The sequence below is a fragment of the Meriones unguiculatus genome, chromosome 12 (genome assembly GCF_030254825.1).
Source record: "Meriones unguiculatus strain TT.TT164.6M chromosome 12, Bangor_MerUng_6.1, whole genome shotgun sequence".
NCBI lineage: Eukaryota > Metazoa > Chordata > Mammalia > Rodentia > Muridae > Meriones > Meriones unguiculatus.
In genome coordinates this window covers 32,357,384-32,371,548 of record NC_083360.1, presented here as the reverse complement: position 1 = coordinate 32,371,548, position 14,165 = coordinate 32,357,384, and the positions used below count along the sequence as shown (strand labels likewise).

The window sequence follows — 14,165 nt, the reverse complement described above, 5'->3', positions numbered from 1 at the left end:
GCCAGCCTGGAATATAACTCTGCCTCCAGGCGGGTGGTGGCTGCGCATGTCTCTAATTCCAGCACTTGGGAGACAGACACAGGTGGGTCTCTGAGTTGGAGGCCAGCATGGTCTACAGAGCAAGTTCAAGGATAGCCAGGGCTAAATTAAAAAACCCTGTTTTGAAAAACCCAAACAACCACTGGCTGCAGTGGCACATGCCTGTAATCCCAGGACTCAGGGAGGCAGAGGCAGGTGGAGCTCTGTGAGTTCTGAGGCCAGCCTGGTCTACAAAGTAAGTTCAGGACAACCAAGGCTATACAGAGAAACCTTGTCTCAAAACAAAAAACGGGGGGGGGGGGGGGGGCGGGGCGGGGGAGAGAACAGAAAACACCAAACCAAAACCAAAACCAACCTCCCCAAACACAACAAAAAAGAAAACTGCCTCGAAACAAAAAAATGAACCTATATTTGCCCCAACGACTACCCAGTAACTGGAAGATGGCAGAAGGCAATCAAAAACTTGAATTTGGGATTTGGGGCTGTCTCATCTACACCCCAGGACTCTGAACCTCTTCTTCTGAATGTAGCCAGTCACAACTGTGGTCGCCTCCAATTCAAGCCCCAAGTCCCTCTTACTTTCTGAGCTTATGCCCTCAAGCAGGTGTCTAGTCTGGCACATTCAGGGCGGACCCAGAGAAGCCAGGGGATGAGAAGACAGTCATTTTTGGTGCAGGGCCCCTTTTAGGGTCTGGGGGGCCAGGCTGTGTGTCATCGAAGACTAGGCAGCTCCTCCCCAGGCCTGGTGGCTGACTCAGAACTCCGGGGTGGTGCTCTGGCTTATGGTGTGTTTGGGACTGTGATCTCCTAGGTCACACTCGGGACGCTAGAGGGCGAGGATAGAAATGATCTGGTCAGGCTTGAAGCCATCCAAGTGTCAGCCTGAGCCTGTCAGCGCTAAGGACAGCTTCTTTACTCCCCAGCACCCCTCTGCCCTGTTCTCTGCACCACCTGCCTCTCTGACAGCAGAGCTCAGATCTGTGGGGCTCCGTGGGAAGCACAGGCTGCGCTGAGGTTTTGAGCGGACCCCAAGGAATGTGAAAGAGCCCTCCGGCCCAGCGATGTCCTCCTTGAACCTGGGCCTTCCATCCCCCACACGCAAATCCTCCTCGAATCTGGCCTTCCATTCCCCCACATGCAAATCCCCTTCTACTGAGAGCCCTGCTGCCTGTGATGTTGTGACAGGTTAAAATGGGCTTCAGAAGTGGGCAGCGGCACATGCCTGTAGTCTCAGCACTCCCGTACAGACACAACAATTAATAAGCAGAAAAAAAAATTAAATTGGAAGTAAAAATTTTTAATTGAAAGCTTAATGGATAAACGGATTACAAATCCCAGAGGAATATAGCTCACAGGAAGCCCAGAGGCTCCTCTTAAAAAAAAAAAAATGTGTGCGTGTGTGTGTGTCTGACTCGGTTCCCCCAAAACTCTTCTTGGAAAAAACAGTCTGAATGCCCCAGATTTCGGTCCTCCCCCTGGAAGTCCCCTATCTACATTCCCTGTCCTTCAGCTTGGGTTGCTCAGCGGCGATCTACGGGCTCCCGCAGGATTACACCCATCAAGTGTGACAAGGCAAGTGTGACATCGTAGATTCCTGGTTCATCCGGGACTCCAGTCTCCGGTGGGGCTAGTTTATTTTCACCTGAATTTGATTGCGAAGGGATTTGGGACGCTTGCAGCCGTGCGGGGTCACGACCACCAGGGGGCGCTCGCGAGCCGAGCCACACAGTCTGGCTTTGCTTTGCGATCTTTTCTCTCTAGGTAGGTTTGTCAGACAGGCCGGTCGAGGTGGGCGGAGGCATCCCCAGAAATCCAATCACTGGAAGGAAGCGAGGTTCCAGGATGGGTCTTGATTCTTGCTCACCTGGAGCAAGCGCGGCCTGGAATCGGCCCCTGGAGTGCAGCTGCTTAACCCTATCCTGAATTCGCAGAACATCTCTTTTTCGGATGGGAGACCCGAGAACCATCCAAGCTTCTGTCGTGTGGGCCCCAGCTGTGAGTCACCTCGGAGTGCCCAGGGAGCACAGAGTCGGCTGGCCCGAGATGGATGCCAACCCGCCGTACCCTGCCTCCCGCAGCTCCGCTTAGCCACGGTGATTCATTTCCCCTTCGGCTTGGCCCGGAGGGGGCGCCGCCCTGGCCTGGGAGGGAAGCAAGATGAGGCAGCCTTGAAGGGACCACGTGGTCCGGCTAAGCCGAATCCCAAGGTCTGGGAAGACGTTTGTGGTCTGTCTTCCACGCCCTGCTCCTGGATGACAGACCGCTTCGGGACGGCTCTGCAGGACACCCCGGGGTTCCAGCACCGGAGGCTGCTCTTGGCGCTGGGGACCGCCCGGATTCCCACTGATGGCTGATACAGTCCACACTCTCCGCTGACGGACTCCGCCGGCAGCTGCGCGAGCCGAGCCCGGAGGCGCCAAGGCCGTGGGAGGGGCCAGAGGGCTCCGAGGCGGGGCCTTGCGGGGCGGGCCCCCCGGCTGAGCCCAATTTTCCGGGTGGAGGTCAGCTTCGGTAGCGGCGGAGAGGGCGGGGCCAAGCGCTGCGCGGGCGCGGTGGGCGGGACTGGAGCCCCGCGCCCGGAGCTGCCAGATCCACGGCGGGAGCCGGGCGGCAGCCGGAGCCGTGGGAGCAGCCGCCGCCAGGCCGAGCTCGCAGCTCCGCGCTCGCAGCTCCGCGCCCGCCGGCCTGTCCTCCTCCGTTCACGGCGAAGCGAGGCTGGGGGCCCTCTGGCCGCGACCTCCGCTCCCACGCTCGGAGCGCTGTCGCCCCTACCCGGCCTGGGCACGGCCTGAGCACCAGACACGCCGGAGGTCGGGGTCAGTCAAGTGTCCTCACCCTGACGGTCTGGGGACCGAAGAGGGAAAAAGCCAAGAGGATTCAGCGTAAGAGCATCGCGTGAGCTCGGGGCGCGCGCAGGAGAAAGAAGACTTCCCCCGGCGCGGGAGGTGCCCAGGGCTTACGAGGCCTGGGTGGGCACCAGCCAGTCCGGCATCTCAACAGCCTTGGTTCTGCCCTGACGGAGCCAGATAATCGGCCGGCTCGGGTTTAGCCTTAGAAGCGGTGTCCTCTCCTGTCTGGGGGATCAGAACCTGGCCCAGCGAGTCCCCGGGAAGCCTCCCTCCTAATCCAGCCCCACTGGTGCGGATGTGCCGCTGCCCACTGGAGCGCCATGAAGGTAGGATGACCTCAGCCGAAGCAGTGGCTGTGGCTGGAAGTGCCCGGGAGCATGGCCACCCCAAGTGGCCTCCTGACAACCCTCAGGTCCTTGGGCAGCCTGCTCGGGCCAGAGTGGTTGTGGCAGCACTGGTGTGGCTGTTGGCAGGAGCCAGTATGTCAAGCCTCAACAAGTGGATCTTCACAGTGCATGGCTTCGGGCGGCCCCTGCTACTCTCAGCACTGCACATGCTGGCAGCTGCCCTGGCGTGCCGCTGGGCGGCCCAGCGACCCATGCCCCGCAGCATCCAACGCAGGGTGCTGCTGCTCAGCCTCACCTTTGGTACCTCCATGGCCTGCGGCAATGTGGGCCTGAGCAGTGTACCCTTGGACCTAGCCCAGCTGGCCACCACCACCACACCACTGTTCACCCTGGCCTTGTCTGCGCTGCTGCTTGGCCGAAGACACCATCCTCTGCAGTTTGTTGCCATGGGCCCTCTCTGCCTAGGGGCTGCGTGCAGCCTGGCTGGAGAGCTCCGGGCACCTCCAGCTGGCTGTGGCTTCTTGCTAGTGGCCACCTGTCTCCGAGGCTTCAAGTCCGTTCAGCAGAGTAAGTACTTGGGTCTCCGTCGGAGGGGATAAGGTGGGTGGCCTGGATGTTCCTGTGAAGGGGGTGGCAGTGATGATCCCCTTTTGTAGATGAGGCTCAGAAAAGTCAGTGAGTTCAGGGCTCAAACGTAAGCCTTAGAGGCATAGTTAATAACAGTTGTTGAACTGTGTTCTAGAACTTGAGAAGGCTTTTGTCCCACTCAGTCCTCCTGCCCCTCATTGAGGCAGGTACTTTATTATCCCCATTTGACAGATGTGGAGAGTCTCAGCCTAGGCCTTGTGCCAGTGAACAGCAGAGGCAAGATTTGAATGAGACGTTCAGACGCCGTGCTGTCCAAGCTCTGTGTCCTGGTATTATGAACCCAGAAGGCCAGAAAGTGTGAACTAGGGAAGAAAAGGCAAAGTAGTTGGGAACACAGGTTTTTTTTTGCCCCTTTTTTTTTTCTTTCTATACAGGGTTTCTGGGTGTAGCTCTGGCTGTCCTGGATTTATAGACCAGAATGGCCTTGAACTCATAAAGATCTGTCTGCCTCTGCCTCCCTAGAGCTGGGATTAAAGACGTGCACCACCAAGCAGGGCTGGAAACAGGGGAAGGGTTTACCAGAGGAGAGTTTACCGGGAGCTACAGTGTGGCAATCCTGGTGCTGGGTGTTGACTGTCAGTTGTCACAGTAATTTCCATCTTCTTTACGATCCAGGTGGTGGCACAATAAGAGAGCCTTTTACTGTGTGGGTGGGGTGGGGACAGAGAGGGGACAGGAGAGCTGTCTAAGCTCAGGCTTGCCTCAAACTTTTGATCCCCCTGTCTCAGCCTCCCAAATGCTGCTAAAGAGGTTTATGATTGGCCCAGGGTCTTGTGGCTCTCAAGGACTCCCAACTCTGCTGTGTGGGACTGGGAGTGGACTGCAGGACTCAGAGCAGAAGTAAGGTAGACTGCCCCACCCGGTTCCAGTGTGCCTAGGGGGCTGGAGGCTGACTTCCTGCCTGAGCAGTAGGGGGCTTTTGAGTCCTACCTACTCCAGTCTACCTTAACCCAAGGAAGAAGTAGGAGGGGGGAAAGTAAGGGGTTCCCAGGGGTGCTGAGCTATGGTCAGGGCAGCCTGCAGCTGAGAAGTGGTGAAGTGAGGACTCAGCCCTGCCTGGCATCTTCTTCCATCTGGGACCCAAAGGTCCTGTCCCCATCTCCCTGGGCCAAGAGCAGGGTGAAAACACAGTTCTATTTTAGCCCTCAGGTTACATGAGCTGAGGCCTGCATTCAGCCTTGAGTTGGCTCAGGGAAACCTGACCCTGTAAGGGCCCTCCTAGGCAGGCACAGCAAGCAGAGAAGGCCCCAGCTTCCAGCCCCACATTGCACCTGCCGGAGCCAAGGAGTCATGCTGGGCCCTGGGCAACTCCTGTGGTAGGAGGGGCTATGACCAGGCAGACATTAGTGCGCCCAGGCATGTTCATAGAGGCATGTGACTGGCATCCAGCCACCCCTTGGCTCCTGCCAGCTCTCTTCTTCAGCTTCCTGAGAGGGAAGTTTGAGTGTGTTGGGTGCCCTCTGCTTCACCAGCTGTGGGGCATTCGGAGCTATTGATCACCCCTCTGCCTCCAACCAGACAGGCTGTGTACTGGGACATCTCTGTGCCCTCGCTACCTGGTGTGGGGGATAAGATCAAATGAAGTCTTTAGCTGATGGTTTTGCTATCAATTGTGTCGTTGATAAATTGGTAAACTGATTAGCACCTCGGATTTGGACCAGATGCTAAAGAGAGCCCTTAGAAAGCTAGAAGTTCCCCTGACAGAAGTGGGGGCCCAGCAGAGGGGGGGAGATAACTGGATCCAGGACTTAGAATGGATTTTTTACTTGTTTTTGGTTTTTCAAGACAGGGTTTCTCTGTATAGTACTGGCTGTCTTGGATTTGTAGGTCAGGCTGGCCTTGAACTCACAGAGATCTCCTCCGACTCTGCCCCTACCCCTACCCCCAACCTCAGGATTAAAGGTGTGTACCACCACACCCTGCTTTGCAATGGATTTTTAAAAAGAGGAAGTTTCTTTTCACTCAATGCTGTAGGGCCAGATGCACACTAGAGTGTGCTGGTGCTGGCTCCTCCCCTGAGAGCAAATGCCTTGAAGTCAGGGGGTGGGAGGAGAGAGAGAGAGAGAGAGAGAGAGAGAGAGAGAGAGAGAGCGAGAGAGCGAGAGAGAGAGAGAGAGAGAGAGAGAGAGAGAGAGCGAGAGAGCGAGAGAGAGAGAGAGAGAGAGCGAGAGAGCGAGAGAGAGAGCGAGAGAGAGAGAGAGAGAGAGAGAGAGAGAGAGAGAGAGCGCTCAGGCAGCCACAGACAGCCTCTTCCTTCCTACTTGGGCCATTGGCAGGCCTAGGGGCTCTGCTGAGTGGAACAGTGCCACCCTCATACCCAGAGAGGCAGCTGTATTTAGCAAGAGGGGAGTTGTGGAGCAAGGTGGGCACAGGTGTGATGAGGGCTCCGTAAGGCCGCTGAGGGAGCTGCGCAGCCACAGTGGTGGTGACAGAGCAGAGAAGGGCACCCTTGGGTGGGACCCAGGCTGCAGCAGAGCCATGTCAGCCTCAGTGCTGAGTGTGTACACGGAGTATGTAAGCTCTCCCTTCCCATGCTATCCACGAGGTGACTGTCACACATCGAGGCAAGGAACAAAGTGGGGACAGGCCAAGAGGCTAGGGTTTACAAATAGGTCACTGCTGTGTGCATGTGGCAGGGGTCAAGCGTGTTTAGATGCTGGTATGAAAGTGCCTTTGAAGCAGGCCTGCAACCCCAGGACTCTGGGAGTAACGTGAGTTCAAAGCCAGCTGGGCCTTCAGAGTCAGTCTGTCTGGAAGCAGAAAAATAAAACGCCTTTTCAGCCTGGCATGTAATCCCGTCACTTTGAACATCGAGGTGGGAAGGTTGCACGGTTAGTGTAGGCCAGCCTGGGATCTTTAGCATGAGCTCCTTGGAAGTCCTTGTCTCAAGGCTGGTGAGATGGCTCAGTGGGTAAAAGCCATTGCTGCACAGATCACTGGAGTCAGATCCTCAGAACCCACAGTGGAGGAAGAGAACCAACTCCTGCAAGTTGTCCTGTGACCCTCCCATAATCCCCCCCCACACATATCACACAAATTGATTGCATGGATGTGATATGCATGTACACACATCATACTTACACACAATGTAATATTTTTGATGTTAAAGACCCTGTCTCAGTACAGCTCACCCCTCCCCCCCCCCCACACAGACACATACATCACTAAATGAAAATGCCTTTGGAGGGGCTGGAGCTGTGTAGCCCAGTGATGCTTTCTTTGGGGAAAGATCTGGGTTGGACCCCCCGGTACCAGAAGGAAACAGCAACAGAATGTCTTTGGAAATGCAGAGGATGACGTAGAGGGTTTTGGCAAAGGCGGGGTCACCGAGGAGGCAGGACAGCAGGCTAACGTTTAGGGAGTTAGTCACTTCTGCCACGGGGATCAGGCTGTGGGGTGGGGAGGGTTGGACAGGATGCAGGACAGATGCAGGGCCTGCCCCTGACGGTGAAGTCTGCCTGAAGCTAGAACCCTTCCTGTCCTGGTGTCTGGAAGGCCCAAGCTGTGGACAGCTCCTCGGGTACTACATTTGGAGCAAATGAGCGGAAGCATTCTGATTACCTGTTCTTTTCTACACATGCTTGAGCTACAGAGACTGTTGCCTAGAGAACCAAGCCCAAACAGCAGAGAGAGGCATCATACCATTTCCTCTTCTGAGCACCAGCTGTGCATAAGCACTGTGGGGCTCTCTGGAAAGCATGTGTCAGGAAACAGCCATCTAAGATCTAGGCCCAGGATGGCACCGGCATCAATTATTACCTGTCCTCTGCTGAGACTTGGAGAAGGCTCTGAGCCAGTCTCTGCCCTGGGGCACACACTGTCATTTCACCTGGGCTGTGCTGGCCTTTGGTGGTGGCCATGCTTTTTTTGTGACTCAGCTGTGTAGAAGCTGGTATGGACATTGTCACATACAGCCATGCCCATGTGTAGGCAGCAGGATCCCCTCTGTCTTTGAAAACAAAGATTTTCTTTTAATTCTGGATTCATCTTGGCAAGCCCCACTGTTGGTAGTTAAAGAGAGAGAGAGAGAGAGAAAGAGAGAAAGAGAAAGAGAGAGATTATATGCAGATTATCAAGAAGACCCTGTGGTGCACACCTGTAATCCCAGCTTTTGGGGTTGACAGCATAGCAGGAGGACAAGAGGGTGAAGAATTCAAGGCAAGTCTCATAACATGGAGAGCTCAAAGCCCTCCTTGGCTGCATGAGAACTTGTGTCAGAAAACAAAAGCAAACAAACAGAAACCTCGATTCTCTATCATAAACAGTGAGTGGCTGCCAAGAGCCAACAATGACTGTCTTGTTAGGTCTTGTCATCCCTGTGGTCATAAGTGAATGCGGTGATGACTGCTCTCGCTCTTTCGACTCAAAACTATTTTCTTTTTCAAAACTATTCTCTTAAAGGTCCGTTTTCCTTTTTCCTTCCTCCTCCACCTCTGTACGCTCTCCTTCCCTCCCTCCCTAGCCCCTTCACCTTTTTGTCCTGGTAAAGCTGGCAGGTGCCATAGCTGGGTCCTCTGCTGTCCTGTCCCTGCTTCCTGGCTGGAACTGCAGAGTTTGTTCTTGACATTTTGAGCCACACACAAGGCGTTTGTATATGCTCCCTTTGTGAAAATGTCCTATTTTACCCAACTCTATGGGGGGAGGAGTGGGCACAGTTCACAAGCCCAGGTGGCCTGGCTCCTCCACCACTGGCTTGCAAGTCATACTTCAGAGCAGGAGCCACTGAGGCTGTTCAGAGTCAGGGCCGGCTTCCGGGAGGCGGGCTCTTGAGGATGGGGCTACATGGGGCTGGGTCAGCAGGTGCTGTCTCTGTAGCAGGTGATGATGGTCACTGTTCCGGTTGCAGGTGCTTTGCTGCAGGAAGCGAGGCTGGACGCCATGACTCTGCTGTATGCCACCTCTCTGCCCAGTCTCTGCCTGCTGGCAGGCGCGGCTCTGGTGCTGGAGGCTGGCACGGCCCCGCCACTGCCGTCCACCGACCCTCGCCTCTGGGCCTGTGTCCTGCTCAGCTGCTTCTTGTCTGTGGTCTACAACCTTGCCAGCTTCTCCTTGCTGGCACTCACATCTGCCCTCACCGTCCATGTGCTAGGCAACCTCACCGTTGTGGGCAATCTCATCCTGTCCAGGCTCCTGTTTGGCAGCCACCTCAGCGCTCTCAGCTACTTGGGCATCGCACTCACCCTTTCAGGAATGTTTCTTTATCACAACTGTGAGTTTGTGGCCTCCTGGGCTACCCGCCGGGGGTTGTGGAACAGGGACCAGCCTGGCAAAGGTCCCTGAGACCTGGGGGAGTTCATGAGCCATACCTGGACAGCCCCAGCCTGACTCTGAATGGCCATGAGGAACTGAACAGAGAGGTGCTATGTCTGCCAGGCTAGGGAAAGGAGGTGCCCTCTGGAAGGGCTGCCTGGGAGGCTAGGTCAAGGACTTTCAGAGACCCACCTCCTGTCACAACAAATCCTGCCACTGGATGGTGGGTCCCAAGTCTGGCACATATGCTCGTTAGATGAATCGTGACTAGTCAACTACTATGATGAAGATTGCTGAGCAAACTTAGAAAACCTCAACGTGTTATAATGAAGAGAATGCCTGGCAGTTGCACAATCCTTCCTGTGGGGCGGGGAGACCATGAGGGACACCAGAGGAGGCTTCTTCATTCCTGGGCTCCCCTAAAGACAGGGTAGTCTGTGCCAACTTCAGGTAGCTGCTGCAGCCTCGCTCTGGTGCTTCCTCCCCCGGATTTGGGTCTTCCATCCTCAAATAAACTATTTTTTCTTGGACACCTGTGTCATTCCTTGGGGCTACAGCCGTGGGAACAGAAAAAGGGCGTGGTTGGCGACCACGTGGTTCTCCTCAACTCCCTGGTCCTGTGTTGGCCTCCATAACACTGTTCTCTACAGTGCTCATCCTTTGTCCAGCCCTAGGATGGTGGCAGCGGGCCCTGCCTGCCCTGGCCTGCCTCTGCCATCTTCCAGGCACTCCTCCCTTGGAGAGCTCTTCCTGGAACACATGCTCTGCACCGAGGACAGAGGTGGGGCTTCCTGCTGTGTACCACAAGGTCCCCCTCATTCCACGTCCTTGCTGCACTCCTCCTTCACTTCTCTTGGACCCCAGTCCCACTGAGCACAATCCTAACACACCCACCGGAGCCTTTGCTTGTGCTGTCTCCTTCGGCCCCCTTTCCTACGCATCCTCTTCCTTTCTCCTGGAAAGAGAACGATCCCGGCATGTTACTCTCTCTTCAAGGAGGCCTATGAGAGATGCTTGATGGGGGGCTGAGTCCAGGGTTGTGGGTGTACAGGGTCAGTCACAAGGGCGGGCACCAAGGAAACACTCAAGGCTAGCCCAGGGCCCTCAGAAGCAGGCCTTTCATGCAGTGAACTCAGCCAGCCCCAGCTTTGTCCCTCCCCTCCTCTCAGCGTTGGTAGTAGATAGCTAAGTCCCCACACCTACTAAAATATGTAAGAAACTAGCCTGGAACCTCACCTGGTCCTGTCAACCTAACTGTAGACAGCCTTTTGTTTGTTTTTGTTCTTTTAATAAGGTTCCATATAGCCTAGGCTGGCTTCAAAGCCACTCTGTACCTGAGGGTGACTTTGAACTCTTGATCTTCCTGCTTCTATAACAATAGGTTTATGCAATACTGGAGCTTCAAGCATTGCTGGCAAGCAGCATCCTACCATCTCTAGCCCCTTCCTGAGCGCCGGTTAATGATGCTAAGGGTTATAATGAGCCCTATGGTAAGACTGAATGAGCCCAGTGGCAAGGAAGGAGGGGGTGACCGGTACCAAATGCCTGTCATCTCAGGTGGCTACTCCCCACCCGACACTCTCCACCATGGCTGCAGATCCACCTGGAAATGGGTTCCTTTTGAGGCTAGCATTAGAGTAGGCCGAGGGCAAGAGAAGAATGACGTATTCATTCATACAGCCATAACTCATAAAGCAGTTCCTGTGCCAGGGCATAGGGAGGGTAGCCTGAGGCTGGGTGGGAGAGGACCAGGTGATAAATGCCAAGGAGCACAGACGGGCACAGGGTTTCCTAGCCTCAGTCTCCACCCAGGCTGGTCTTCTAGAGGGCCTTGTTGAGTCACTGCCACCCACCCCTCTATGACTCAGAGATGCCACTGGCTGGCTCTGTCCCACCCTATGCAGCCTGCCCATCTCTGGATTCCACTCTCAGGCAGGGCAGGAGAGGTGCTTTGGGTGGGGGAAGCCTCCTTGGTGATCCTTATTTTCCTTATTAGAGGGACTCCCCACTGCCACAGGAGCCTCCCTGGCCGGCCCTCACCCAGGCTCTTTGGCCTTAGGAGATGCCTGCTGCCCGGCAGTATAGGGACAGGACAGGTTAGATGGATCTGTGCTTGGATCTTAGGTGTTAGCACTATTACCAGTCACTGAATTTATGCTCCAAGGTCCTCCAAGATTACAGCAGGAGCACACAGAGCAGCTGCAGAAAGCTCGGGTCTCACACCTTTCCATTCACAGCAGGACGGTAGGCTAGTCTTACCTGAAAGCTGGATCAGCTCTTCTTCCTCGCCAGACCCGGCTCCCAGACCACTGTCTTCGGCACTGGCATAGGGTATGGTAGGAAGCAGTTATAATAGCCATTGCAAGACCTCCACTGATGACAGATAATAGCCCTATACCGGCTATGTTCTTTTTACACAAGCATTTCAGGTGGTTTCTACCTAACTAAACCTTTATCTCACACTTGGCCTTAACTTTTGCGGTCTGAGGTACAACAGCAAACTAGACAAGTAACTTTCTTCTTTCTCACATCACAGACTTGTTCTGACAAGTCTTGACTTTAGCTGTCAGTGTTCAATGCCTTTCTTATTAGGGCGACAGCTTACTCCTTTTCACTTAAAAGTGCGCACTTTAAAGCTTCTGTTTGGCATATCCAAAACGAAAAGTTCACTCTGTTGTTCTTGTTTTGTGGGCTATTAAGTAAAATAACAGTTACCTATACACAGCCATGGTGATACCACACCTGATAACCATAAGTAAGATGCCTACTGTGTGACTGTGAAGATATACTGGATAGAGATGACCCAGTGATCTGGGCAAGCAGGAGGAGGATATGACATCACACCGATACATGGAACGGCTCGTGATTGACAGTGCAGGAATTTATTTCTGGGATTAACCATTTGATACTCTCAGACCGTAGTGGACAATTGCATTAGTCACTTTTTCTGTTGCTAACTCCCCGACAAAAGCAGCTTTTGAGGAAGAAAGGGCTTACTTGGCTCAGGTTTGAAGTTACAGTCTATCATGCCAAGGAAGTCGAGTGCAGGAGCTGAAGCAGCGGGTCCCATCCAATCCACAGGCAGGGATCAGGGAGCGATTACTCCCTGTGCTGGTCTCTCCCCAGGACCTAAGCCCAGGGGATGGTGCTACTCACGGTGGGCAGATCCTCCCACCTGTTAGGCCAGTCAAGACAGAATGCCACAGGCAAACCCAGAGGCCTGCCTGGACAAGGCTAGGCCTTATCAGGTTGACAGCTGAGACTACCCTTCCCAAAGACCCGTATCAGAAATAGTGGAAAGCGAACATGGGGAGAGGGTTACACTACTGCACTAGTGAAAAGCAGGAGAACTGGGGGCAGAACCTGATTTTGAGTCCTGCCTCTGGCATGCTGTGACCTGGAGCAAGGGCCCTCTGTTCCCATGCCTGAGCTGTAAATGGGGCAGCAGTGAAACCTGACTCCCTGTAGCTCTAAGGGAGCAGCTTGGGAGGCACAGTGTCACATATTCACAGATGCCACCGAGTTGAGTTCCTCCCCTGGGCAACTTGGTCTTCTCTCCACAGTTCCTGTGCCCCAGGGCATGATCCTGCCTGGAGCATGCTCCTGCTGGATAGAACAAGGGCCCCCAGGCTCCTTGCCAGGTCTTGGGGCAGCCAGGAAGCTGAAGCTGTGCTTGGGCATCCTGCCATTGTAGACTTCAGGCAAAGCCTTGTCTCGGCCTTAGCTACGAGGGCTCCCCTCCCACCCTGCCCTGGTACCCTTGGCTTGTCATTCTAGAAGGCCAGGGCAAACAAGGACTCCTTTTTTCAGTGCTAGGGATTGTTAGGCGAGCTCTCACTCTAGTTCTAGAAGACTTCCTTGGGCCTGGGGATATGGCTCCATTAGTAGAATGCACAAAATACTAGCCTAGGTTCAACCCGCCAGTAGCTCAAGCCTTCAGGAAGTTTAGAAATTCAGTCATCTCCAGCTACACGGTGATTTTGAGGCTAGCCTAGGCTACACGGAGACAAAACCTAAACCAAACCGACAGTAACAGCAAAACAAAACAAAGGACTCTTCTTGCTCTGTTTTCTCTCCCCAGGAAACTCTACAGGTGAACCCTTACACCCACTGAGCCATCTGGCCAGACCACTCCTTTGTTGAGAAATCAGCTTAAGTCTCCATGAAGGAAATTCTGGAGGAGCTGAGCCAGAAGGCACAGGGCTAAGAAGACAATGGTGAAAGAGCTATGGGCACAATGGATTGTTTAAAAAGTCTCCAAGTTTGTGTGGTGACTCACACCTTTAATTCCAGCTCTGGGGAGGTGGGCAGGTGGATCTCTGAGTTGGAGACCATCCTGGTCTACAGAGGGAATTCTGGGACCACTAGGGCTATACAGAGAAAGCCTGTATTGAGAAAACAAAACAAAACAAAAAACTCTGGAAATTCAGTATTTTGAACCAGCGTTTGCACTAGGCCTTACTATGACATTACAAATAAAACTGCTAAAGTTCCAACTGTCTGACAGATACTGTTTGTTTGCTTTTTCCAGACAGGGTTTCCTAAGTGATTATCTTAATAGAAACCAAGGAAGGAAAGAAGGATGGCCCATGTTCCCAAACAGGCAACTGTAACTGGTATGGCAAGGAGGTTGCCTGTGCTTTAATCCTTACCAAATCGTAACCTGAAGTGTCCCTCTCCCTGGCAGGCCACATAGGCCAGTAATTCCAGCACTCTGGAGGCCAGAAAGGATTGCTAATCCTGGTCTTATGTCCTCACTTCTCTCCACACATACCCTCACCCTCTTACTCCCCCAGTCCACAACACATAAACTTTGAAATGAGCAGCTTCCTATGGTTTTAAATACCTATTTCAAGGTCTTGTCTTCAAATATACCTTTCTGCTTTTGTCAGCCATTTTCTGCTCAATTATCGAAACACTATTTTATACAGCAAATGTTCCCCTTTTCTAGAAACACTGTGTCATATGCCTATAACCACAGCACTTGGCAGGCTTAGGCAGGATTGCTATGTGTTTAAGTCTGAGATCAGCC

At 53.9% G+C, this 14,165-nt stretch overlaps 1 protein-coding gene across 1 annotated transcript; it reads left to right on the top strand.

Moving 5' to 3' along the window:
* Positions 1 to 1,797: 1,797 nt before the first annotated feature.
* Positions 1,798 to 9,663, top strand: Slc35e4 (solute carrier family 35 member E4). The gene is made up of 2 exons (XM_021652446.2): positions 1,798 to 3,802; positions 8,730 to 9,663. The coding sequence occupies exons 1-2, from the start codon at positions 3,184 to 3,186 to the stop codon at positions 9,161 to 9,163; spliced, it is 1,053 nt and encodes a 350-aa protein (XP_021508121.1). The 5' UTR covers positions 1,798 to 3,183; the 3' UTR covers positions 9,164 to 9,663.
* The last annotated feature ends 4,502 nt before the right edge of the window (positions 9,664 to 14,165 follow it).

What these genes read in the sequence shown, in the direction of transcription:
- Slc35e4 (XM_021652446.2), top strand. Translation starts at nt 3,184, where the DNA reads ATGTGCCGCTGCCCACTGGAGCGCCATGAAGGTAGGATGACCTCAGCC. An exon ending in CTTCAAGTCCGTTCAGCAGA is followed by an intron (nt 3,803 to 8,729) that starts GTAAGTACTTGG and finishes TTCCGGTTGCAG; the next exon opens with GTGCTTTGCTGCAGGAAGCG.